Source organism: Anastrepha ludens, chromosome 4 (genome assembly GCF_028408465.1).
Source record: "Anastrepha ludens isolate Willacy chromosome 4, idAnaLude1.1, whole genome shotgun sequence".
NCBI classification, from domain to species: domain Eukaryota; kingdom Metazoa; phylum Arthropoda; class Insecta; order Diptera; family Tephritidae; genus Anastrepha; species Anastrepha ludens.
Window position 1 is genome coordinate 1,846,608 of NC_071500.1, and position 26,711 is coordinate 1,873,318.

At 36.0% G+C, this 26,711-nt stretch overlaps 2 protein-coding genes across 2 annotated transcripts in view; both read left to right on the top strand.

The window, feature by feature from the left end:
- The first annotated feature begins 1,207 nt into the window (after positions 1-1,207).
- LOC128861353 (uncharacterized) lies at positions 1,208-2,242 on the top strand. The gene is made up of 3 exons (XM_054099440.1): positions 1,208-1,598; positions 1,682-1,822; positions 1,883-2,242. Exons 1-3 carry the CDS (start codon positions 1,495-1,497, stop codon positions 2,070-2,072), a joined length of 435 nt encoding a protein of 144 aa, XP_053955415.1. The 5' UTR covers positions 1,208-1,494; the 3' UTR covers positions 2,073-2,242.
- Positions 2,243-5,738: 3,496 nt separating this feature from the next.
- The window catches only part of LOC128860647 (beta-2 adrenergic receptor), a 33,718-nt gene continuing 12,745 nt past the window's right edge, over positions 5,739-26,711 (top strand). Inside the window, exons 1-2 of the mRNA XM_054098290.1 lie at positions 5,739-5,821; positions 6,973-7,113. The gene's annotated coding sequence lies outside the window, so the exon portion shown is untranslated. The remainder of the gene's footprint in view (positions 5,822-6,972; positions 7,114-26,711) is intronic.

Below are 26,711 nucleotides of genomic sequence, written 5' to 3' on the forward strand. Positions count from 1 at the left end.
TAAAGAAAAAAAGTGATACCTCAGTTATAAATGAAGCAAAGTTACTCAAGTTTAGTACAAATGATGCACCCAAAAACAAACAAAAAATACGACGCAAGTAAAGTTTTCAAAAATGGGTTTTCCACAACTACTTTAATATAAATGCCTGTATCATATGTTACCTTTTATATGTTGAGACCAAATTTCCGTGCACCCGTCTGATGTTATACTACGTTCATAGCAACATAGGGTACACCTAAGTATCCTCTGTATTTTCAGTCGCAACGTGGCCTTCGTTTGAGCATCGTATTACTGTCGATGAATAGTGAAAGTTGTACACATTTGAAAGATTTTGTAATGGAGTAAATTGAACAAAACCAAATGGAATCATCTTCGGAAGGTTAGTAAAATACGAGAAATCTTTAGTACATATCAATACCTCGACACAAAATTTTTAGCTGCAGCAATACGTAGATACATTTTTTGCAATTTTTTTTATAAAATTTGAGTTTTGAAACTGTATAGTAATACAACGCCGTCATATGCTGCTTTGAAACCTATTAAAGGTTACTCAAAAAAGTAATGGTTACTGAATAAAACAAGATTCAGCTGCTACCACTTGCTACCTTGCGACCCCGAAAACATATAAATTTACATGCATCTTGATTATGTTCTAGAATATACGCTATTTCACGTGAGGGGGTGGCCAATAGGGGTGGAAGGGGGTGGATTTTCAAAATTTTAAGATCAAATTCGTAATCAGCGACCCCGAAAACATATATATTAACATGAATCTTGATTATGTTCTAGAATATACGCTATTTCACGTGAGGGGGTGGCCAATAGGGGAGGAAGGGGGTGGATTTTCAAAATTTTAAGATCAAATTCGTAATCAGCGACCCCGACAACCCCCGAGTAAGAAATTTTGAATCAATTACTTATTTTTTGAGTTTTGGCCAGCTTTTCGGGAATCGGCCGCACTGTGAGCCAGTTCAATTTAAATTTTACTGAAATGAGTTCGGCGGCGATCGCTTTTAGCCTTCCTTATTTGTTTATATCAAATAAGCTTTGATATGCCATTCTGTTGTTTAATTTGCATAAATATTATATATGATCATATATATGTTCATATGTATGTACGAATATCTGCTCGGCGCCCCAAATAATTTTACTCACCTTGCTGCTCAGCGAATCGTGTCACTTTAAAAGTTTGAAAAATTCAATCGAATCATTTATTTCAATTACATTTTTTAAAGTCAAATTTTCGTTTCCCCTCTCCTTTTTTTGTGTATCGATCTCCTTTTACCATTTCTTGTTAAATTTTTATTTTGGACACTTCTGGATATTAAAACAAACCTGACGATAGTAAAATAAAAATTTGGGTCGGAACGGAAATTTATTACGAAAAACATCCTAGTCATATTTACTTCAATCAACAACCAATCCATTGTAAAAATTACCAACCAAATACAAATACTGGAAAACGGATCACCTATGACCACCTATTGATCTAGTATGACACGGTTTTTTACTTTATGGAAGAGTCCGGAGGATGGCGCAAATCGAAACTCGGATAAAGTTTCGAAATTTTTGCTAAACATCAATGAAACATTCAAAATGTAAGTAGCGCTTCAATCGAAGTAATGAATGACTTGCACCCATTGCTGAGATTTAACTTTTATCTATTATTTTGTTACTCCAGCTTCCTGAACAACTGCAGCTGGTTCGTTTACGTCACAGCTGTCCTGCTCATAGGCTGCTGCATGTATTATTACATTTACGATTGCAAGCGCCGTTTAGATTTACGACGGAGACGGCAAGAAGTTCAAAGAGCCAATGACAGGTGAATGTGAGCACCGACTCTACTAACTCAGAGCTAATTTTTTGACGTTTGCGTTTTTAGGGTACCACAAAGAAGGCGTCCAGGTGCGGTTTATAGAGATCATGAAATCTTTCGAAACGTTATGCGTACAGTTCGGCAATATATTGGACACTCGAAAGAGAAGAACCAAGCGGAGCCGTATGTGCTGCGTCGTACACGGAGCGGTGCGATCTACGGACGATTTGCCGATCGGGAAAGTGGGAGCACATAAAGGTCGATCGCAGAAAGCAGAAACTTGATTGGTTTAAGAAAATTAAAAGATGAAACTATTGCAAAAGTTATATAGGAAAGCACATAAAACGTGCAAGGCATACTAAATCACAAACCAATTGATTAACTCTTCCAAAAATTGCATAGCTTTTCAAATATATTTATATTTCAAAGAAATTCCGATCTTTTATTTATTTTATTTAATTGCAATTCGAAAATTAAAACTGGGGTAAAGTGTCTTGGTTGACTTTTTAAATTTTACTAAGCTTTGCTTTACAAAATTATTATAAGCATATACATACATACAAAGAGGTACATATATCTGCCAAGTTGTATGGTAAAGTAACTCTGGAATAGGCTGCTTTCGTTGCCTATTGAATTGAGGTAAGAACCTATGCAGAACGTAGTCGAAAAACGTCATAAGTGGAAAACCTGATGCAGTGTACCGGAACACAGTTTTATTCCGAGGATGTCTATGGCTAGAGTGCTAAAATCGTCTTTGGTTTATTCGCCTTCGAATTATTTCTCCTTGAGAGTTCCGATGATTACAGATGAAACATAATGTAATCTCATCCTACTTCATATTTCACGTGATATTAAATATATTTTAGCCTAATAAAGCGTGGCGCATCTCATCAAAATCGGCTATTTTGAGATAAAGAGAGTAGAGCTCGGACATAATTCAATAATATGTGAATCAGGAATTAAGGTTTAAAATACATCAGCATAAAAATAGATGTGAACATTTGGTATAGAATTGCGCTAACGGAGTTTTTGGGAGAGGGAATTATACAAAATGTTGGATTTTACTGGTGAATAATTAATGATGAATGAAGAAAGTGATGAGTTGAAAATATTATATTTTAATTTTCTTTTTGAAGTGAAACTTCTTAGGCATCGATGGACGAGCAAGAATGGAGAGTAAAATTTCAAGGTCATGCAACGTTTTGGGAATTTTCCGCGAGAGAGAAAAAAAGATATAACGTAGAGGAAAAGGAGAAAGAGAGAGCAATACCTTATATATATCTTAGATACACTTTAGGCTATTTTTCCTGTGTTTTGGTTGCTAATTTCTAGTGAGAAATAACACTGGCTACTTTTTGGCGCTTGTTTGTTGGTGCAAACTTATTTTTGGTACCTACTGTTTGGCGTTGTATTTCCTTGATGCCTACTTTTGGGAGTTTTTTGGTCCCAATTTTTTTGGCGTTTTTTTTGGTGCCTACTTTTTAGCGCTTATTTCCGTTTCCTGGCTAGTGTTGTGCGTACTATAAAGTGCTATCCATTCCGGTGTCGTATTTATTGGTACTGCCTTGCGGTAATTTGTGCCGTTGCTGCGGTCCAGGAATCGCTGTGTTTGTGAGGGTGATAAACGCTCGAAGTACTGCGCGTTGTTGCCACGGTTTGTGTCCGGCTTTTACCTACACCGGTCGACCCTTCTCCGTCTTTTGTAAATTTTGTCTATTTATATTATCTGCAAATGTTGTGAATTTATTTAGATATATATTCTTTCTCTCTCTCTCTCTCTCTCATTCTCTCTCGGATCCCTCCCTCTTTCTTTGTCTGTCTTGAAAGTTTCACTTCTGTGTACTACGCTACACGCACTTTTTTTTAACATTTGCAAATTGTTTTGTTTTATTTTGCATGCAAATTCGAAAAATGCATAATACGAAAAAATTCTTCTGGAAATGTTTTATATAAATCTAAGTTCCGTTTATAAAAAATTCTTTGCATGCACTTTGGGGTAGTGGTTACTGAATATCCTAAATAAATTGAAGATATTTTCATTGCGGTCATAAGATTGATACGAAAAACTAAACATTTTACATTTTTAAAAGTACGTTCGCATATGCAGCGATTAGCAATAAATGCACAAATATTAATCTACCCATTCGCATAAGGCAGATTAGATACAAAATTGACAATCAGCTGTCAAGACTGTTTTTAAAGGATTTTCTCCAAAGAAATAGGTTTGGTGGTAATTTTACTGTTTTTGGTTTGTTTAATTATTCGTAACGCAATATTTAATTTTACTGCTATTGACAGACAGTTGGAGAAAATCTGTAAACTACTTCTACTGAGCTTGCATAAAATTCTGACAGCAATAGCAAGCGAAATTCGATATTACATTTTATAACAAGCAATAACAGGCCAAAGCGTCTGTGGTTCATGCGTTTTCTTTATTATCCTGTTAAGCGATTAGTTTTTCTTAGACAGCTCGATTTACTGTGCTGAATTAATTTCAAGCGAAGACGCGTATTTCCGACATACGATAGACTATCGATGCAAAACCGGTTTTCAGCCAAATATTGGATTCACCGTGCGCGTTGGCTGAACGATTATCAGGAAAACTGTCATGCTTACTTTATAATGTCAAAATAACAGGGAAATTTTCGTTTTTTCTTAACTTTAAATTTCATAGCATGACGCACATATACGACATTAACTAAAAAATTAGCTTTTGAAATTGGCGCATATATACGACATAATCACTTAACAGGTTATGGGTGCCTAGTTAATAATATCTAGCAAACCTTTTCTCTTTGCCGGCATCCATTTTGTTTAGTTTTTACTTTACGTTTCTCCTTACATTTGTAATAAAAATGATCGATAACACAGAAAACACATGGTTGTACGGAAAAAAGTATATTTATAATCTGATATTATTTTATAACCTCAGATTTTGGGAGACAAATTTTGTGTGGTTAATATCGCCTTTCGATCACGGATTGGGAGCTAAGCTCAAAAAAGAGGGTAATCCAGTTTAATGTGAACCTATCATAAGGATACGACCATATTAAGTATTCTTGGTACAGATAAATCTGTATTATGAGTAACTTTCGTCTGGGGCTCAAAATTAATAAATTGTCCTAATTAGACAATTACTCTAGCTTCATTTCACGTTTCATATGTTTTTATTTACATTATAATACCAGTAACTTATTGTCAGACGCGCTGTACTCTTCGTTTGTCAAGAAAATCTCTCTTTGCGTTTAGCCGCCGGACAAAATTCGTCGCCATTGGCTACGACTGGATGTGCCCATATACTGTCAAGTGCTTCAAGCCATTTGAAGAGCGGAAATTCGATGAGTGGCCATCGAGGTACGCTAGGATTATCTTCAGCTAACCAGAACGTAACCCTGTAATGATGCTTATCTCCAATTTGAGTGAGCTTATAGATACTGTTGACGCACATCTCGTTTGAGCTCATCAAAAATCTAAGAGTTGTGATCCTCCGCAAAGTTTGTTACTAAATATAAAATGTTTCTCACTGCTTTGGGCACATATCGCACATGGGTATAGTGTTAAACAAAAAGGAAAAAATAACCGCCAAATATAAACAAAAACATGTGCATTTCCATCCCCTAGCAAAGAGCAGATGTAACTTCTGAACAGAGTTGACGAAAGTTTTTCCAGTGCTCAGTTGTTTTTCAGCAGCAGTTCTGCTGTATTGCGCCTGCGCCTGTTTACATTTTCCTTTTCAGCAGTGAGAGGGAGGTCGCGAAAAGCTTTCATATTGTACAGTGTTGTTGGTCAACGGGCCTGCACAACTTTCACATGCACGTATATGTGTAGGTATACTTGTATGTGTGTAGGTATGTGGCTGCAGCCATGCTTTTCGATGGTTGGCAGCAACTATTCGGACTATTCAGGGCTATTCGGTTGCTCAGTTGATGTTGAGGCTCAAAGCGGTTAAGTCGGGCGCGAAAAAGGATACACGCATAGCGGAGAATGTGCGCGGTTGCGGCAATGGTTGGTAGAGAAAAATTCTTTGTAGCCAAAAAAAAGCAAATGAGCAGCATAGTCAGCCTTCACTGCTGCAGCCGCTGCTGCTGTCGCTGCTACTGAAAAGTGCCAAAAATAAAAAAGAAATCAATAGTTTAAATGATTTTGTGTGCGCTGACGAAGGATCGCAATGAAGGACGACATTTTTAATGCAGAGTGAATTTCGACGGAATGTAAAATTAGTGAATAATTATACACCCACCCAATTAAGCATAATTATCTAGCTCATACTCGTATACATGCATACAGATGTATATGCAAATATAAACATACGTATATGTACATGCGGATGTATGTGTATAAAACAGAAACATACTTCGAAGTGTACTTGTACAGTTACGAACTGGTGCACAGGTGAAAAAACCAAATACGGCCAACTGAGCACCAGTTACTGCGTACTAACAACCTGACCATCTGCCATTGGCGTGGGTAGTGGCGCTTTCATGGCCAACGAGCTGCCGCATAGGCCACAGTTCACCCAGCAACCAGCAGCTAGTGGAATAATTAATTTCTTGAAAGAATGTATGAAATTGAAAAACTAATTAAGAGTGACTGAAACATTCGCATAAAGGGCTTACACATACATATGTACACATATTGTAGGTATAGTTTGCAATGCTCAGGAATGTACTAACTTAAAGAAAGCAGTGGCCTGCGAGTGACACAAGTGACACAAAACAAAGAAGTATAAAGTGCACTGAGACTTTATCGAAGTTATGTTTATCTCCTCAACATCGCTGATGTAAATTTAATTAATTGGAGAATATTTCAATTACTTCAATTGTTTACTTAACAGTAGTCACACACTTTTACAAGTATTAAAAAAATTGGTTGAAGATATTACTTTAATAATAATCCGATTCCAATCTTAGGAAACAGATTTTTAAAGCAAAGTGCATTTGTGTGTGTGAAAAATAACCTTTCCAAGCCAATCAACATAAAATGCGAACACAGTGCGTTCAAAAGAGGGTCCAACCTGCAAGAAATATTAACATTTAGGCAATCAAATTATTGAATTGCGTTTCATAAATATGTATATCTTCCTGTAAAGCTCACAAAATTTCAGAAAAAATCGATTAAAATTATATTAAAAGTGAAAATGCAATTTTTCATTACAGTGAAATAAGGAAAAAAAACTTTTGTAACCTCTACATCAGAAAATGCATATATTGCCGCGAAGAAGTAAACTTAGCCAAGGACATTTACTTAAATTGCAGTAAAAGGATTAACCAAGTTGCTAAAGTGACAATTTTAGTATAGTAAGTATTGAAAACATAACATTTCTGCTAAATTCAAGAAACATAAACGGGTTTACTATACGCCATATCGATCGTTTTATTAAATCTCAATTTTTACCAATTTTTTTTCTACATAATCTCGCTGGTCGTTTAATGCTCGGCCCCTGTTACTCATTCCCACATACGACTAATCTACATATGTATGTATGTACATAGAGCAGTTTAAGCTGTTAAATCGCTGCCCATAAATATTGGTAGTCATATGTGCCCAGCTTTTTGGGACAACTTTTAAATGAAAAATTATCGAACCAATTTCTATTTTATTAATTTATTATTTTTCACTAGTTTCATATATATTGAATAAATATAGAGGAGGGATAAAAAAGTATAGTTAATCGATCACATATGCAACGTATACGACAAGGAAATCGGAATCCTCCATCAATCTCTACTAAGAATATAAAATTTACTAAATTCCATAAATTCTTCTTCTTGTTAGCTCCACAGTCTGTGGTGGACCATAGCTTTATAAACAATCTTCCTCCATTTCCTACATTTTTCCAACTACGAACGTACGTCATTTTCAAGTCTGCTCGACGTCATCAAGCCATTTCTTGCTTGGTCAGCCTCTTTTTCTTCCTCCTAATGGACGTTAAGTACACACTTTTTTATGATTTATATATGTGGTATTCTTATAATGTGGCCAATCCATTTAATCCTTTAATAAAGCGTATCTCATTCGCACCGGCAATAGGTTTTCAATTTCGTTGTTGTAACGGATACGCTTTCAAAAACAAAATTTTCTATAACCAAATTGCTGTCATCCACGCTGAGTGCAGCATAAATTTAGCCTCGTCAGCCTTGACATTCAGTCCTATATTTAGTGCTTTTGTTTCCATTAGCTTGAATATGCGAACCAGCCTGTGTTTGCGTTTTTTCCACGATAAGAACGTCGTCAGTATTGCATATATTCGAAAATCCTCGTTTCAACTGCGTGCAGAATTGGGTTGAAAACCATAGCAGACAAGCGTGTCCTTTCTATATAGTACACCAGACAGGATGCCAAGTTTTTGGAAACAGTGCCTGATTTGTTTGTTTACCTTGAAATGGCAGTTAAAAATATTTCTTTACCATAACCTATCAATATCTCGGATGAGGTTAGCCCAATTTAAATTTCACTTCTGAAATTGTCAACTACGGAATCAGAAACACAAATAAAATGTCCTGCAGTTATTCCAAAAAAAAACAGAAATTTTAACAAATAGTGAGAATTTTTTAAATTAATTTTCAAAGCTATCAAAGCTTTATGTCCTTTTTAGGAATGTTGTTTACGGTGAAAGGCTTTAATCCGTTTATGACGCTTTCTCTTCATCACTAAATACCTACATTTCGAGAAGCGATAATAGTCGCAAGGTGCAAAATCAGTTGAATACAGTGAACAGTGCACGAAATACGAATACGAAATAATTTAGCTTTTGGAGCTAGATAGCACTTGTTTTTATTTTTAAAAATTCTTTTGTGTAATATGTATTCATATTGCTTTAATAAATAATAATAATTTATAATAAAAAAAGTTGGCGCTTTTTCGAAATCGAAGCTGTATGAGTACAAATTGTAGTGTTTGAAAATGACGCAAGAAGGAAATATATACTTAGCCACAAAAAAAACTCTTTTCGTTTTTTTGTCCATTCAGCCCATAATTAGAGGGAAAAATGCTATCTTGGCCCATCATATTCATGTTTTGTTAGGTTTCCAAAAGGTTGGCCAAAAAGTCTTGCGGTATTTTTATTGAATTTTTAATTGTTCATAAAATTGGTTATAATAATGCGATTTAAGACAAATATGCGCCGTTTTGTTCGATGACGAGTTCCCAACGAGATGCCAACTTCATAATGCCTCTCTTATAGAAGCTCGCTTCCCTATTGTCAAAAAACTCGGAGAGCCAATTTTCACAGGACTCTCTTGTGGACAACTTCCGACTACCAAGCTCGTTCGCCATGGACAGAAATAGGTGGTAATCACTTGGTGCGAGATCCGGACTATACGGTGGATGCAAAAGAACCTCCCATCCGAGCTCCCGGATCTTCTGGCGCGTCACCAAAGATGTGTGTGGCCTGGCGTTGTCCTGATGGAAGACAATTCGGCCTCTGTTGATCAAAGATGGCCTCTTCTGCATGAGTGCTGCATTCAAGCGGTCCAGTTGTTGGCAGTACAGGTCCGAATTGAGCGTTTGGCCATAGGGGAGCAGCTCATAGTGGATGATTCCCTGCCAATCCCACCAAACACGCAGAAGAACCTTCCTGGCCGTCAATCCAGGCTTGGCCACCGTCTGGGCAGCTTCACCGCTTTTCGACCACGACCGTTTGCGCTTCACGTTGTCGTAAGTGACGAACTTTTCATCGCCAGTCACCATCCGCTTCAAAAACGGGTCGATTTTGTTGCGATTCAGAAGCGATTCGCATGCATCCATACGGGCAAAAATGTTTTTTTGCGTCAAATCGTGTGGCACCCATACATCGAGCTTCTTTTTTGAAGCTTCTTCAAATGGTTTATAACGGTTTGATGACTCATGCCCAGCTCTTGGCCGATGCTACGGCTGCTACTATGCCGGTCTCTTTCGATCAATTCAGCGATTTTATCGCAATTTTCGAGGACAGGCCTTCCGGACCGTGGCGCATCTTCGATCACCTCTGCACCAGAACGAAAACGTTGAAACCATCGTTGTGCGGTGGAAATGGAAACTGTATCGGGTCCATAAACTGCACAAATTTTATTGGCAGCATGAGATGCATTTTTGCCTTTATCGTAGTAGTACTGTAAAATATGCCGTATTTTCTCTTTATTTTGCTCCATGTTTGCGACGCTATAACTCACGAACGACTAAAAGCAAACAACAATTATTCAAACACGTGTTAGCACGTGAAAAGAGCTTTCCAAAAAGCTCTAGCGTGAACCGATGCGACGAATACAACTAGAACTACGCGCTTGCAAAGACAAGCTTGCGGAAATACCGCAAGACTTTTTGGCCAACCTTTATGCTGATGGGCACGCCATTTCGGCTACAAAACCTTAAATCAGACTCCAGCGGTCTGTTCGTATTTAGATAAAGTTTCATTTAAGCAGGTTTGGCATACCCAGTTACACAGCCCATTGATCTTTTCGCCGTACTAGCGGTGCCAGTTGACAGCTGCACAATTGCGATTTGACACCCGTCCGGAGTCGTTAAGGATCAGTGGTATGCAGATAATCTAGAAACAATTCATACATACCTACCTACCTTGTAACATTTGGCAATCCATCCAAATAAAAGTTGCCTCGATCCCACTTCTACTCTAAATAATTTGATTTAAGGAATTTATTCAACTTAAGTTTAATAGTTTTCACGTAACCATTTATATATGTATGTTCTTTGAAATGTATTTATTTTGAGTTGTAGATATACTCATGCAAAATAATCACAAAGTAAATAGTCTCTGGCTAGCTTTGAGTTTTAAAAGTTATGAAAGGATGTCAACAAATAAAGGAATAAATTATTTAGCGCAACTGATATAAACACGTATGTATGCACGAGTATACATACATACATACGTATGTATAACAAAATCTGAAAAGAAGTAGCTTCAAAATGTTATTTTACCAGCTGTTGCCTTCGTAGAATTCGCAAGTTTTATTTACACAGTATAAACTTCAACGTTTCATGGCCGTTGCCATGATCGGGTATTTTGAGCCTATTTATCGATTAAACAAAAATAAGACCAAATGGTAAATTAAGTAAATTTTCTCACAAGCCGTTTTACTTCTGAAACGATTCATTTCATACACAGCCCTCGACAAATGCTAGCACATCAACATTTTCAGTAGTTTTGACTATTCTACGTTTTCTTTTTTTTAATGTTCATTATTTTTGTATAAAAGTATATCTCGTTGTCTAACATAAGCCGTATAAATCCAACTTTGAAACTTTATTCAAAAATTATAAACACTCCAAACAATTTGCATCATAATTACACGGTTCTTGCTCCATATAACAAATGCAATTCTCCATATAAAATACTATAGGAAACATGAAGTTAAACATTTGACGCTGTACTTTAAATTAAATAACCGGCTGCCGATAAATATGAAACATGATTCAATAATAAAAGGTTGTGTAAAGTTGGACAACTGATTTCGGAATGCTTAATCCATTGATGTAATTTTGAAGTAAGAGAAAGGGGCCATAAGCTTAACCCGTTTTGAAAAGGTAGTAAAAAATTGACTACCATGTTTTGTAGCAGAACAAAAACACCATTGCCTGCTAACTTTTTAACAAACGTTTTTATTTCCATGCTTTTAAGTATTTTTTCTTCAGAATTTTCCCTGAAATAAAAAGTAGTCCTCTTGGAAGAGGACAAGGACCTCCCCGAGCCGTCTGATACCAAACGAAGTTTCAGTCAGGGTGACTCTCTGTCGTGTAACTTCTTTAACCTGATGCTGGAAAAAATCGTGCGATGATATTGATATCATCGGTCTTAACAACCGCGCTTTTACTTCTCCCATTTCCAAATTGGATAAAGAAGCAAAGTGAATGGGTCTGGTGGTGAACGAGGACAAAATCAACAATCGGCGTGCTCGCATATCGGCACCCACGCCACTGTTGACTCTTATGAGTTCGGGGCTGTAAGAGACTTCGTTTATCTAGGAACCAGCACTAATAATCTCAACTTTGAAATCCAAGGGAGAATCTCTCTTGCCAACAAGTGCTACTTTAGACTAAGTAGGCAATTGAGTATAAAGTCTTCTCTCTACAAACAAAACCAACACTTTATTAGGCTCTGATCATGCCCGGTGACAACATCCGATGAGGCGTGTCTTGGAGTGCCTAAGAGAAGGATTCTGCGGAAGATTTTTAGACCTTGCAACGGCGAGTATCGCAGGCGATGGAACGATGAGCTGTATGAGCTTTACGACGACATAGACGTAGTACAGCGAATAAAGATCCACCGCCTACGTTGGTGCTGCACCAGTAGAGGAAGAGGAGAGATCAAGTGGCGAAGGACTCGGCTTCTCTTAGTGTGTCCAAATGGCGCCGGTTAGCACGAGGATGAAACGACTGGCGCGCTTTGTTAAACTCGGCCAAACTCGCGTAAGCGGTTGTCGCGCCAATCAAGAAGAAGAAGAAGGCATATTGAGCAGGTAGTTGCAGTAGAGCAAAAACAACAAGAGCAACGTATTTTGTGTTTGCTTTTGGTCCCTATATTGTCAAAACCTATAATCAAATATTGAGCAAAATTTGACAATTTGGAGACCAAATAAATAAAGAAAATCAAATCAGCTGTTCAGCTGCTCCTCTCTTCTCATTGTATCTTGGTTCCAAATAAATACTTTCGTTTCTCAATAAACAACGAAACTGGAAAAAACAATTTTTTCTTCATTTTTTCTTGCTCGTTTTAAGCGTCTGATAAACAAAAGCAGTAGACAAAAACAATTTTTAATGTGATTTAAAAAATAATTTTCATAATTTTAGACTGAATCTTTTTTCGTAAGTATAGACTTCATATCAAAATATATATGTAGATAGAAAGAAAGTATTTTTTAGAACTGCCTTCACAAGATACAAATAAAAATTTCTGTCATTCCTAGGGCGTTCGAGTTGGACCCTAACTTTTAGGTATCTTTCCTCTGAAAATTAACAGAATGGAGCCTTAAAATATTTCTAGTCGGTAACAAAACACCCTAAATAAGTAGATCGCGGGCTTCGTGGAATAAATTCCCTTCAGTTGTATCGGGTGTTTCTTTAAAAACTTTAAAGGATAATACAAAACAGGAAAAAATTCTACAGATTATTTGAACTTATTTTTAATGGATAAAAATACTTAATAAAAAATTATGTCTTTGCCCAAATATATGAAAATTACCATTTTATGCAAAAAAGTTTAGCGGGGCAAAAAATGCAGTGAGCTCACAAATTAACCTAAATTTCCGATACTTTCAATAGCCCTTTTTTATAATAAATTTTCCTGCAAAATTCTATACTACTACATGCACACAGGCGGAAACAAAATTATATTAGGAATATACGATACACTGTACATGCATAAGACGCATATGTAAAGGGCGTTTTTTAAGAGCTTGAGAACTACGAGCTTGAGAAACTACGAGTTACATGGCCCATTTCATTAGTTCAATTTACGACTACTTTTTCCAATAAATCTGAATATTAAATCTAAATGAACCCAATCAGCAAAAATGTGACGCAAGCGTTGATCACTTGGCCTCAATTCTTGCACGAGATATTTTAGGCAAGTGAGCCAAGATTCTTACGCTAAATTTTCCACGTAGTCGAAGGACAAAGGCCAACAAGTTAAAAATGACGAAGAATCGACATTTCGGCGTCTTCTTCAACACTTCGCTCTATGAACTTCACGAACAGATTTATTTTTTTCAAAGTAAATTTCCATTATTTGGAAGCATTGTTGTGGCGTTAAACGATTCATGAACAAAAATTCAGCTGCCAAACCATAGTAATTGATATCGTTAGTTCTCATGTAGCTAAAACACACCCGATATATTTAGATGGTAAATTGCATTATATTCGGCGACTTGTTGACATCTGACATTGCTGTTAGTGCCTCTACTACCATGCACTCTACATACGACGTATGCGATACATGCGTACATACATTCTTCCTCGTAGCCATGCATACATGAGGGGTGAAGGGCGATCCAGTTAAATTTTGTCTGCAATGCGCACTAACCAATAATTTTTCAATTTCCAATTTCTACACAACACATTCGCGTATATTCATACGTATCGAGGATGATTGTTAAGTGGAGAATTACCGTGAGAGGGGTGGAGCCGATGCGACAAGGAATGACAGTAAAATAGTTTCGTTGCTATAGAGCGTGTGAATTGGCTGAATGTCAAGACATTTATAATGAAGTGAAAAATACCAGCAGTGCAATTTCACAAGTTCGCATTTTATATGTTTTCATGTTCGCTGGTGTGTGTGTGTGTAAATTGTGGATGTGGGGTGTTTATTCCCGATTATCTTCACATATAGCGACTATATTTAACATATCATGTCATGTCCAAGATTATATTCGATTGTACAACAAAAACATACCAAAATATTATATGTATTCGAATAACTACCTGAGTTAAGTGATTTGTGATTTTATTTTGTTTGAGGGAATAAAGCCAAAGTACTTTCTATTCTTGGTGACCTGATTAGCTATGATTACCGCTTTTACGGCTTGTGTTGATTACCCTTTAGAAACAGTTTTTCGTAAAAACCACTTGTGTAAGGCCAGATCAAGCCACGACACCAATTTTATAAATTTTTGTTTAAAATATTTTTGGTTTTACAGATTTAAAAATATGAATCATAATTCGATAGTATAGAACTAAATGAAATTTTCAACATGAACCAAATATTGTCTCTTAAAGTAGTGATGCTTTCCTTGAGCTACTACCGAAGTACTTAGTTCAAAGGCATAAATAGTTAAAAATTTTATTAAAAAACATGATTCACTTGTGTTCAAAAATATACCTAGTGGTGCAGCACCTCACAACATTCATATTCATTTTTCGACATGTTAAACGGTGTTAAATGAACACGTGTTCATTTGTGTTCTAAGAATAGGATGCAAAGAAGAGAATAGCGATTAGGTCCCGTTAGTTTTACATTGGTTTGTGTAAGCTTTTGATGACTTTTGCGAAATGCACCGAAAAGTGGCTGTTCATAATTATAGTAGTGCTTAGTGTGAGTGGTTACAAACCAATAATGATAATTTATTAGTACAACAAAAGGCTTCAATAGTAAGTGTAATGTAGTAATTGATGTTTTGGTGAATTATTTTCATTGGTCTTGTGACAATTTTTTATTCTAGCGGGCAGGGAAAGAATTGCACGGCTGAGAAAAGCGATTTGATAGTTAGCCTAAGAGCAAAAGGCAAAACTTACAAGGAAATTGAAAATATTGTTGGCTGCACACCTACAATGATATTTAATGCGATTCAATAAAAAAAGCCAGAAAATCGGGATAGAAAATGCCAAACAACCGCTGTCGAAGATAGACGATTTGTGCGTTTTAGCCAAAATAAGGCCGTCAGCATCATCTAAAGTTATCAAAGATGAATTGAATCTCTCGGTCAGTGACGTTACAGTCCGTCGTCGTCTAATTCAGTACAATCTAAATGCCAGAAGTCCTAGAAAAGTACCCCTTTTGACTAGGAAGCATGTTAAAGGACGACCCAGATTTGTAAATGCTCATCTGGGCTGGCCCACAGAAAAGTGGCGAAACATATTGTGGACAGACGATAGCAAACTCGTTGTATTTGGTGGAACAGGCTCTAGGCAGTATGTACGATGTCCACCAAACACCGAATATAATCCTAAGTACACAAAGAAGACAGTTAAGCACGGTGACCTAAGTATAATGATATGGACTTGCAATGGCGTTGGCCCTATCCATATGATAAATGGCATTATGGATAGACATGTTTATGTAGACATATATACAATGCTGCCATATGTCCCAATGCCTATAAAATGGGCATTTCAATGGGACAACGATACGAAACAAACGAGCAAGCTTGCGAAAGATTGGTTTACATCCGAAAAGATCGATCTTATGCTATGGCCACCTCAGTCCCCAGATCTTAATCCGATCGAAAACTTATGGGGAGATGTTAAGCGGGTTATAGCAACTGCAAATGATTCAAATAAAGCTGAGCTTTGGCAAGTGGTTCAAGAATAATGGTGTGAAATCCCCTTAAAGCGTTGTCAGGACCTTATCGATTCCATGCTGAGCTGATACAAAGCCGTTATTAAAAATAAAGGCTATACAACTTATTATTACACTGTATTAAGTATGAAGAACTCAAAAAATCATTTTTGAATGAAGTTATTCAATTTTGTTTTTCCTTTAATGTAACCACTACTATAATAATGAACAGCCACCTTTCGGTGCACTTCGCAAAAGTCATCAAAAAATTACACAAACCAATGGAAAACTAACGGTATCTTTTCACTATTCTCTTCTTTGCTATTCTTAGAAATATATGAAAACCAGTTCAATTTCTAATGCTTAGCATATAGAAAAATGAATATGAATATTGTGAGGTGCTGCACTCCTATATTTTTGAACACAGCTGTATATATGTATATATATACAAATAGATTGTTTTTCCAAATTTTGTGAAAAGTGTTAATAAAAGTTGCACACCGGAGATTCACACCATTAATACGAAGCAAAAGTTAAAACTAACCCTGTAAAAAAACTTATAACTTCTCTCTATAATGCATTTCGAAGTGAACGTGAATTTCTAAAAATAAAGCAAACCCGATTTATTTTACTTAAAATGGTCCCCCTATTTCTCAATACAGCGATTTTCATTATCTAAAACAGCAATTACATTATCTAGAATCCTTAAATAGTTTTCCCTGCACCGTAATGTAAAAGTAAAATGCAATTTTTTGGTTAAAAAATCGGTACACAATTTAACAAACTTTTATTAGATGTTGCTCGCCTGAGACATCGATCCCAGTGATTTGAAATGGTGATAACCAAGATGGAAAAAAAGCCATGCTTTCCTTAATTAAGGCTCATACCAGAAAGTGTTCAGATTCCGATTTATAAATCACATAGGGAGGTATTTCTGTCTTTGCAAATAACGTCTAATTTCTTACATATAGACTGCAGTACATTTCCTTGAAAATCCATTAATTATTATACATGGATGTTATGAAGTAATGCAATTTGCTGTTTTTGTTGGATTCTTTTAGAGCTTTCTGTACTTTTAGAGCTGCCTGCACGCCTGTTCTGCTATCTGTAGGATAATATTTTAATTTTATATATTTAAATATTTATCAGCAGTGTTTGCAAAATGGATCGTCTTTCGTTGCTGATTCATATATGCAGATGTAAGTGCGTATATGCTTATACTTATACATTGATTTATATAGCAATCCGAGTGCAATATGCAGAGCATTACTTCTCATGTATTTATTTCTAGTAAACTTGTACATACATACCCTTATAATATTTGGGAACATTTAGCAACCCAAATTACGAAATCAGAAAACTGCATTTAAAAGCGACAAGTATAATGTTACCAGAGGTCGAACAAGTGGACGCACTTACCATTCGGATTTATTTTGTTCCACTTTGTGTGTTGTAACTGCCATATACCTATGGTTAGTAGCTAAGCAAACAGCTTTCGGAAATCAATATAAAATAAATAATCTTCATTTCCACCTGAACGAGCAACAGGAAGGGGACAAAAGAAAATTACCGCACAAACGAAGGAGGAGGGAAGAAGCCTACTCAGCTTCAAGTTCAAATTAAATCAAGTGCAAATAGTATACGTGCACATATACATTAAATACATATACATACATACTGCATTCGAGGTGTGTACGAGCGAAAAGCATCCTTGAAAGCAACTTGGAAGCGCAAAAGTCAAAACAAAGACAAGTAGACACTCCGTAGTAATTTTAAATTAAAATCAACTTACAAATTTTTAAACTTTTCCGTCTTCTAAAATGCGAAAATCCTAACGGACTCAAGCAGCTCGGCCCGGCCGTATGAGCAACCTTAACCCAACCCATTACTAGCCGAGCGCAGCTTTATGCAAAATGTTTTCCTGCCTGCAGCACAACATTTTTCGACAAACTTTAGAGCAAATGCTGATGTGGCATACCCAGAACGTTTGTCGGAGTAAAAAACTTCGTTTAATAAATACGTTGAATGCGATTGCAAGTTACTCCTATGAGAATAACAATGAGTTGGAACTTTTTATGTCGGGCAGTAGGCTGCATCACTGGTATTAAATTTTCCAAGCATTGCACTGACGCAATAAACACTTCAGAATATGTCGTAATGCGCTCTACAATAGAAAAATGGAGCAATCAACAAATGATGTAATAATATATAATGTATGTATATATGTATGTATCAAAATTCGCAGGCGTAATTGGCGTGTCAAAAGTCAGAAAATAAAAATTAATAATGGCATAAATAATTTAAAAAATACTGCCGTATACACCTCAACATAGATTTTATTTTATACAGCAAAACAACCACTTCTGCCAAACTTACAAAGTTTTCGGTATTCGGTTCTGCCTGGTATTTTACAGCACTTGCGGTCATACGGAAGTGATAATCAGCGATTTTATTGGGTACTTTACTAGCCACACACCCAGCGGGGCTCATTCAATTTTCACATTTCTTAGTTTCCTTAATTTTTACCAAGTTTCTCTCAGTTTATAAATATTTTTACTTATTAATGATTTTTATTGCACACCGTTATTGCTCAGTCAATCCTAATATGTTATACTCGTATAACATCTAAATTTGAAGGCAATTAGAAAAAATAGTTTGGTTTGGATTTGGGTATGTTTTTTGAGTATTTTATATAAAACGTTGCAACCTACGATGATTTCCATCGCGATGTAAATTGCAACCACTTCCGAGGTTGTTTTGTTAAAGATTTTGCCATACATTTCTTATTTATTTATTTAGTGATTCCATCCTAACACAGCAAGGCTAAACCTTATAATTATCAGTGCTAAACACAACAGGTTACTATTTTCATGATAAAATTTGCATAGATATTTTGAATTACCAAGGAAAATAAATCAAGTTAGCAATTAAAGAAACGAGAAAAGTTACTTATGAAATAGTATTGTATTATCTGTCTTAGTGCTAGTATATCTGTTGAGTCCAACTCAGTATTCGATTAAAATAAGTTCCTTTCTTCTCCTACGTACATGCATAGAACTTACCGCTTTTGTGAAATATGTTTTCACTTTAATGTTTTTCAACTCTTGTTATTTGTTATAATTTTCTGTGAAAATAAGTAGGCTTTGTTTGAAAATAAATGTGTATATATAGGGAATATTTTGTAAAATAGTAACTTTTCAATCCAAGCAGCAAATTTCATTATTGTTTTTGGGCAATTATTACATAGGTAAAGGATTCTCCCCGCAACATTAAGGATACAGGACTCTCCCCGCAACGGATTTATAGCCGCATACAAGATTCTTCCTGCAACATTATTAGTTTTTCCTGCAACATTATTGGTTCTTCCTACAACATTATTGATTCCCGCAACAGATTTGTAGCCGCATATAGGATTCTTCCCGCAACATTATTAGTCCTTCCCGCAACATTAATATCTCTGAAGTTTGCATCTAAATGTGTTCATTCTACTTATAGATACTAAATTTTGTGGAAAAGAACTCCAAAATCGAGTCGCCTTTCTGACGATTGTATTTAGTATTAAGCAGCAAGAAGTTTAGAGTTTCTCACTGACTTCGTGGCCATTATTCTGAGGGCGAGTTCACCAGGTGCTTTCGAGTTGTATATTTTATGCAACTGAAGAAGCTTATCCAGGGACATGGATTACACAAAAATTAGAATACATCACATTTTTATTCATTAAAGTTTGCATATGCACATTATCAATACTTTTTAATATTTAGATAAATTACACATAAATAATTGTACATTCCTTTACAATATAATGCATAAATCGCATATCATTGTTGGGTTTGATTTTCTGTCGAGGTAGATATCCAACTTTCTGTCCATCGATTTGTAGGCTTCCTGGTCGTCTTCTTCCTTCTGGTATCCCATCTCGAGGCATGCATTTCGCCAGTCTGCAGCAATTGTTTCGATTTCATGTTTTCAAGTCAAATTCGGCCTTGCAATTGGCTTGCAAATTCGTGTTTTATTTCCCATGTACTGTGTTTTATGGCATATAATAGTTCTTCCAAACGATTTCTCGCAGACACCCTGATATCCGTGTATGGTTTACGCATCTCTCTCGCACCTCTGTTATTATATTTCGATTGCTAGATACCTACATCTGCACCCAAATATTTAAATTGCATTACTTGTTCTATCATATGACGGCCAATCTCAAACTCGCATCTTTTAGGTTCTTTTGCGATTACTAAAGATTTAGTTTTTTCAGGTGAAACCTCCATAGTGTATTTTATGACAAAGCGATGCAAAAACCTTTGAGGATAATCTCCGCAATCAGCTACCAAAAAAGCGGCGTCTGCATAACATATTATTGATATGCTTTCATTGTTCTTTTTGTATCCTCTGAGATAATTTTATCCGTAATAAGATTAAAAAGTTGTGGACTTAGGAGTCGCCTTGTCGTATTCCGGCAGCGCAATTTATACTTTTAGTATATTTGCCGCTATTTTAGTTGAGCACGTGGTATTGACTTCGCTGATGTAATATTTTGAAACAGTACGCGCATAACCACAATTTACAAAAATTTCACAACCATGCAATAACGATGGCATAACATATGTTTTACCAATTAAAATGCGAATTCGTAAAGGGGTAAAGTGTTGCGTGGTCCAGATCGCGCGAAGCATTCCCTACAACTTATCAACCCCAAGTTAATCTTTGGTTGAAGATTTTTCCAAGCTTTCTTGCGGTATGCACATATTTGATAGCGTAAACCGCCAAGTAAGATTTTTCGGAAAATCGAAGAATCTAAGAGATTTCTGGAGATAAACTTTAAAGACTTTAAACACAAAGATTGCATTATTTTATTAAAATGCAAGCAATCTTCATACTATATCCTCGTTCATATTCATAGTAGTGAATCACATCAGGTCGTACACGCATTCGATGGCATTGCTATTGATATTCTTTATACTCAAACTTTCGGCCTAAACTAAAAATTTCAACCCAAAAGGGAAGGTTTCTTCTATACAAATCTACGGAGTATGTGGCTTAACAGTAAAAACTTCGATCAACTTGCTAAGTAGTTAGCTTTCCCTAGCCATCAAATTAACACAGGCAATTATACTTAAACAGAAAACGCTCTCTTCCGTTCCAGTCTCACCTACAGCCAAATGACGGAAATGCAGAAAACGTAATCAACCAAAACATGCTTTGTCAATAATATTAAAGGACAGTGCACAACGTGCGAGTACAGCCAATACCGAATTGCCGGTATAATTCGCCGAGAATATCGCATTTTTAAACATCATTACTGGATGTGTGAATATTTACAGCGCCTCGAACGACGGGAATATGACTCGAAGATACATTTATCTCCAAAAGTTTGGAGGTGTGGCTTATTAAGTGCCGTGTGTTAATAAATTCAAATGTCTCCCCTGTGAGACATAAAACATTTTGGATGCTTTCGCGAGCCACCAGCCATCGAGCAGTCGAAAAGTAGTTGACAGTCCGTCAGTCCACCAACTTCAACTCTTTCACACAGTTTGCTTGAAATGCTATACAACATTCGCTAGTAAAGAAGGTGTTTAGGTGCACAATGAAATGTTCGCCATTGAGATTGGCTGTCACATCGCACATTGCGTGTTCTGCACGTCATCCTGCAATTACAATGTAAATCCCTCTTATTTTAGTTGAAATGCTTTGTCTTTGCTTGTTGGTCACCGTTTCACACTGATGCTTATGTTGGATATCGATTGTAAATCAAAAGTGGAAGATTATAAGCTAAAAATAACTAAAGCCGCTGGAGTTCGAATATATTGGAAAAACTTAAAGTGTCATTGAGAATTAACTTCCGCCATGTGATTTAAGATGATATTTTTTATTTTCAGTAGGTAACAGCACTTTCGCTAACAATAACAAAAACAAATTTTATATAAATTCATAGCATTCGTAGGTTAGTTGGTTGGTTGAAGTAGTGATTCATCTAGAATCTAACTAGCGCTTTCGCACGATTTTGTAGCCACATCCTCGCTACCAACTTCTTTATTTGTCATTTACAGCATGACCATATCCAGTCTGTGTGGTTTAAGAACCTTATTAGGTCGTTGACGTTTAAGCCAGATAGTTGTTCGCGATTGCCGAATAGTAGTTTGCCCAGGGTTGGCGTTCTCTCCTTCCATAGGACAGGGCATTCACAGAGGAAATGGTTTCCTTTTTCTCTGGTTGCTTACAATTCCTGCTTGTTCCCCGATAGACCAAAAGCCAGTCATAACGTGAGTCTCCAGGCGTCCCGTCGTTTCATATTTATCATTGTTGACGTTTGTTTGAGATTGTAGGTTGCCATAACGTTCTAGTAATTTTGCATGTCGTCTGGGCTCTCCATCTATAGTACAATCCGCGATTCGGAGATATTTTGAGTAAATTGCATTCTTGTAGTCTTTTCAGTTCATCTGTTTTTTCGTTACCTTCAATGTTCCTATGTGCTGGAACCCAGATTAAGGTAACGTTATGGTTTTCACTCGAGGTGACAAGGCTATTCCTTCTTTGTACTTTCTTTGTTCTAGCATACGTGTGTACTAGTTTTATTTATCGAGCAATATTATGATATTATTTATTCATTGGTAATTTGTGCCAGTATATACGAAACAGTTTAGAAAGATTATTTTATCTTAACCTATTCCCTTTTAATAACCATAAATCTTAAACAAAAATCAGCAAATTGCTGAACAAGAGTGCCATGTAATTATGTATGTAGCATTAGCATGTTGATGTTATTCTACTCGCCATCACTTGAGTTCTCAGTGCAGTGTCATTAAATTAGTTTACATCCACGTACTGTTTCTTTGAAAAGCCTCACGGTGAAAACGCTATTAAGTGATTTATCCGGCGCAATTGACTTTATCACTTTTTATACTTATCGACTCAAGAGATCATAGGATACGTAGTTGCTCGACGTCGCGCTTGTATGCCATACGAAATCTACCTAATGAATATTTCAGAACGTTAGGGGTGTCCTTAATTTCCAAAGTGTGCTTGTCAGTAGATGTATTGGGTATCTAAGCTTTGTACTACTACTCTCTCAACTGTCAATATGCAACTAAGCCGCGTTGAATAGCTCAGGAGGCTCCCACTTTATTTTGAGAACCACTTTCAGTTATGTACATACAAACATACATATATCGCACCCTAAATACAAAAGGGTCACAACTCAAAATGTGCCTTCTGCTGAGATATGAACGAGACGTTATCAATAAAGCGATCCGCGGATGACATATGGAAAAAATAAATTTTTTATTTTTTGGTAGGACTGTTATAAGCTTACGTGGCAAATTTCAGCGTGATATGTCACATAGTTTGTTTTCTGTACTACTATAAACAAGTCAAGCTCGAGTGTGGAAAATTTTGAGTTGTGACCCTTTTGTATTTAGGGTGCGATATGTCAGAGGATTAGTAATGAATATCGACACTTATCATCTCTCTTTTGATTGCAGAGGCGCGCGCGAAAACGAAGATTATAAAATTATATTGGCCAATTACAGTAGTTGAACACCAAAAAAGTTCTATGACGGGTAGATAGCCACCAGTGTGACTGATTTGACCCGACGTTCGAAAATATTGTTTGAGCTACAGAACTAAATAGCTCGGTTGTCATATTTTTATATTTTAACACATAGTTTTGCCAGATTGGTGATATTTTTCCTTTTAAAGTTGCTGGTAGCGGAGGAATATTTTGAAAAACAAAAATTAATTTAAATACAAATATTTTTACTATCAAAAAGAGTTTTGTAGGTTTTCTTGTACAATGAATCTGAATATGTGCTTTCTCGGACAGCAACTCCAAATTGAAAAACAAAAACGTTAAACATCGCCAACCTGAGAAAACTGATAAATTACTTTTCTTTACACAGGTACAACGCAGACTTTCAGAAAAACTTTGGTTCATCAGTTTAGTGAGAGAGTCTAGTTTTTTAGGAAACAGCACTAAGAGCGTTGAAATTCAATGGAAAATATCTCTTGTCGAGTGTCACTTCTCACTGAGTAGCCAATTGAACAGTAAAGTCCTCCCTCGATATGTAAAAACAACACTGTATAAAGTTTTCATCACAGTCGTTCTATCGCAAGGCACAGAAGCACGAATAAGGAAAAAGATATGCAAAGGCGGCTGCCCTACAGGCTTTCGAGAAAATCATTATGCGAAAGACGATAGAACGATCAGCTGTCTCTGTTCTTTATGTAATTAAGGAAAACGAAAGTGTAAGCCACCTTTCACTGGCACTTCAAGCACTTGCCATGCAAATCAAGAAACTTAATCGGTTACTGCACCTATTAAGAAGAAGAATAAGAACATCCCTACTATTTGTATGAGCATCAAGATAAGTGCTCATAGTTATGTATTTGTGTGCCCTAAATTATGTATGTACATGCATGTACCTAGGAAAATATACCATGCCCTTTAGGAAAATCTACTGATTCCGAATTTTATCTGAAGAAAATTTGGAACCATAGATTTGCATAAAAGCAATTTGCGTTTTTATACCGATGTTCTAGAAAATATAAATGTATTTAAAAAGTTTATTAGACATAATTTCAGAAACAATAACCAAACTAGTATATAATTTGAGGAAATATGAGAAATATTGTAAGTACTATTTAATTTTGCCGTATTTCGACTTCCTCTCTGATTGATCAAAAAGTGCACAAAAAGCACTGTTGAGAATATGAAATTGGTCATGGTTCTTACATTAAGTTTTTCCTTAATTTATTGATTAACACATTTTATTTATATATGTGCTATACATAAGTATGTTTGTTAGTAGATGCTAAGAGATTTTAGCAAAATACGTTCTCACTTTACTCCGGCTTCTCTACTTTCGTTGGTTGTGCAGTACGACTTGAGTGGTTTTCATAACATTTTGATATTTATCTCATTGTTGGCTCCCACAACAATTCATGTCACTCATACGCCCCAAGCCTCCGTCTGTGCCAGTCGCCACTTCCTTCTCAACTACATATTTGCATTTTCCGTTTGTCGGGGTGGTTTACGCTACTTTTCCATATTTGCTTTATTGTTTGCAGCATGCATTCATGTTGTGTAGATATTGTGCACTGGAATATATAAGCTTTTTCTCATTTGAATGAACATCACAAAATCAATAGCTGCAAATTAACAATGACCACATTGTGACACGCTTTGGTCACATTGAATTTGAATATAACAAAACGCTTACATATTCCTTATCGTACATCACCGCTACTAACATAACTACTCTGACAAAAAAACACGTGCATAAATATACATATGTAAGCCATTAGGTTTTATTTAACAAACGTGAAATTCGCGCCAACATTGTGCTCTATGATATATTCGTACTACAGTTTCCTTCTCATAGGCAATATTTTTTGGCTCTCTCATGGCTCACATATTTCCATTTATGAGTATAATATCTATATAAAAATATTAATATACTAATACATTTTAGTGCTGGTGGACTGTGCGTTGGATAAGTGTGGATACAGCTGTTGTCAAAAGAACTGCTCAGACTTAAAGTTAACATAAGTATACATAAGTGCATATGTATATAGTTTAGTGACAATATCTAAATAAAAACGGATAAGTGGATTACTATAACCTAAGCAGATTTGTGCCTTACCGCCAAACTTGGTCTACTAGATATCCTCATCAAATTTCCTATTAGGTCTTGTGATAAAAAGGGATTAAATAATTAAGAGAAATAATTCAAATAAACACAAGTTGCAAGAGGCGCGCCATTCTACCTTTGTAGATATTATAAATATTGAAAAGAGAAATTAAAGTTTCTAAACACAAAGTTAATAAGTGAACTATGGAAGCTTGAGATTCCCAAACTTCTACCCAAGTATGTACGAATTGATGCTAAAGAGCAAAAATGCTAGTATTGAAGACCAGCCACTCATTCATATCCACTAAGTAATTACTTTTCATAGACCTTATTTGCTCAGTTCTACGGCGTTTTGTATGTATGTACTCGTATATGTGAACCATTTGACAGTTCAGTACTGTTTCTCCCATTTTCCAATGCAATACTTAGCACCAAGTTTAACGAGTTGATGACTTTTTGATGATATAACTGCATTGATTACCGGAGCTCGTATATCTCATGCCCGGTCACCATTTGCCACAAACCAACCCCATGACGCCACCAAGGTAATTAATTACCCCATCTCATTTGCATTGCATACCCAGCGTCAACAGTGACGAAACCAAAAACAACGGTGATTCAAACAGAAGGAAGCGAGCAAGCAAGGCGCCACCGGATAATTTTTTGTTTACAGTTTATTGTCGCAATGACGCCCATTTGCCCATGCAAAAAGTGTAAATATATCGATATGCTGATGTTCCATTCTGTATATTTCTTCGCCAATAGCGTTTGGTGTTATGTGAGTCGTCGGTGTAGTGGTTTCTGTGTTGTTGAATCGAATGGTATTCACAGTGTTAGTTTTGTCTAAATTTTATTTATTTTTATTTTATAAAGGTTTACATAACAATAAAATTATTATACAAACTAAAAGTAGTTCAGCGCTAGCATCGGAGGCTTTAAACGAGTAGAATATTGTGAGAATCCTTTAAATCGACTACTTATGCCCGAATTTTAGAAAATTTCCACGAAACAAACCCCCTTATCCACAATCGAGCTTAATTAAGTTAAAATAATTAAAAGGTCGAATTATTTATATGTAAAAATATACATATATATGCAATAAGGAAATATTTTGTTGAAACTACTCAAAGCGCATAACAGATCCGCACTCTTACGAAACTTATAACCTGGCGAAGCTTTTAACAAGTCTGACGTCAGTTCCTTTTCCTATACAAAATAAACGAACAAAACAAACAACGAAGAGAAATTATTGGAGGAAATATGTTGGTGAAAATTCAATGAATGG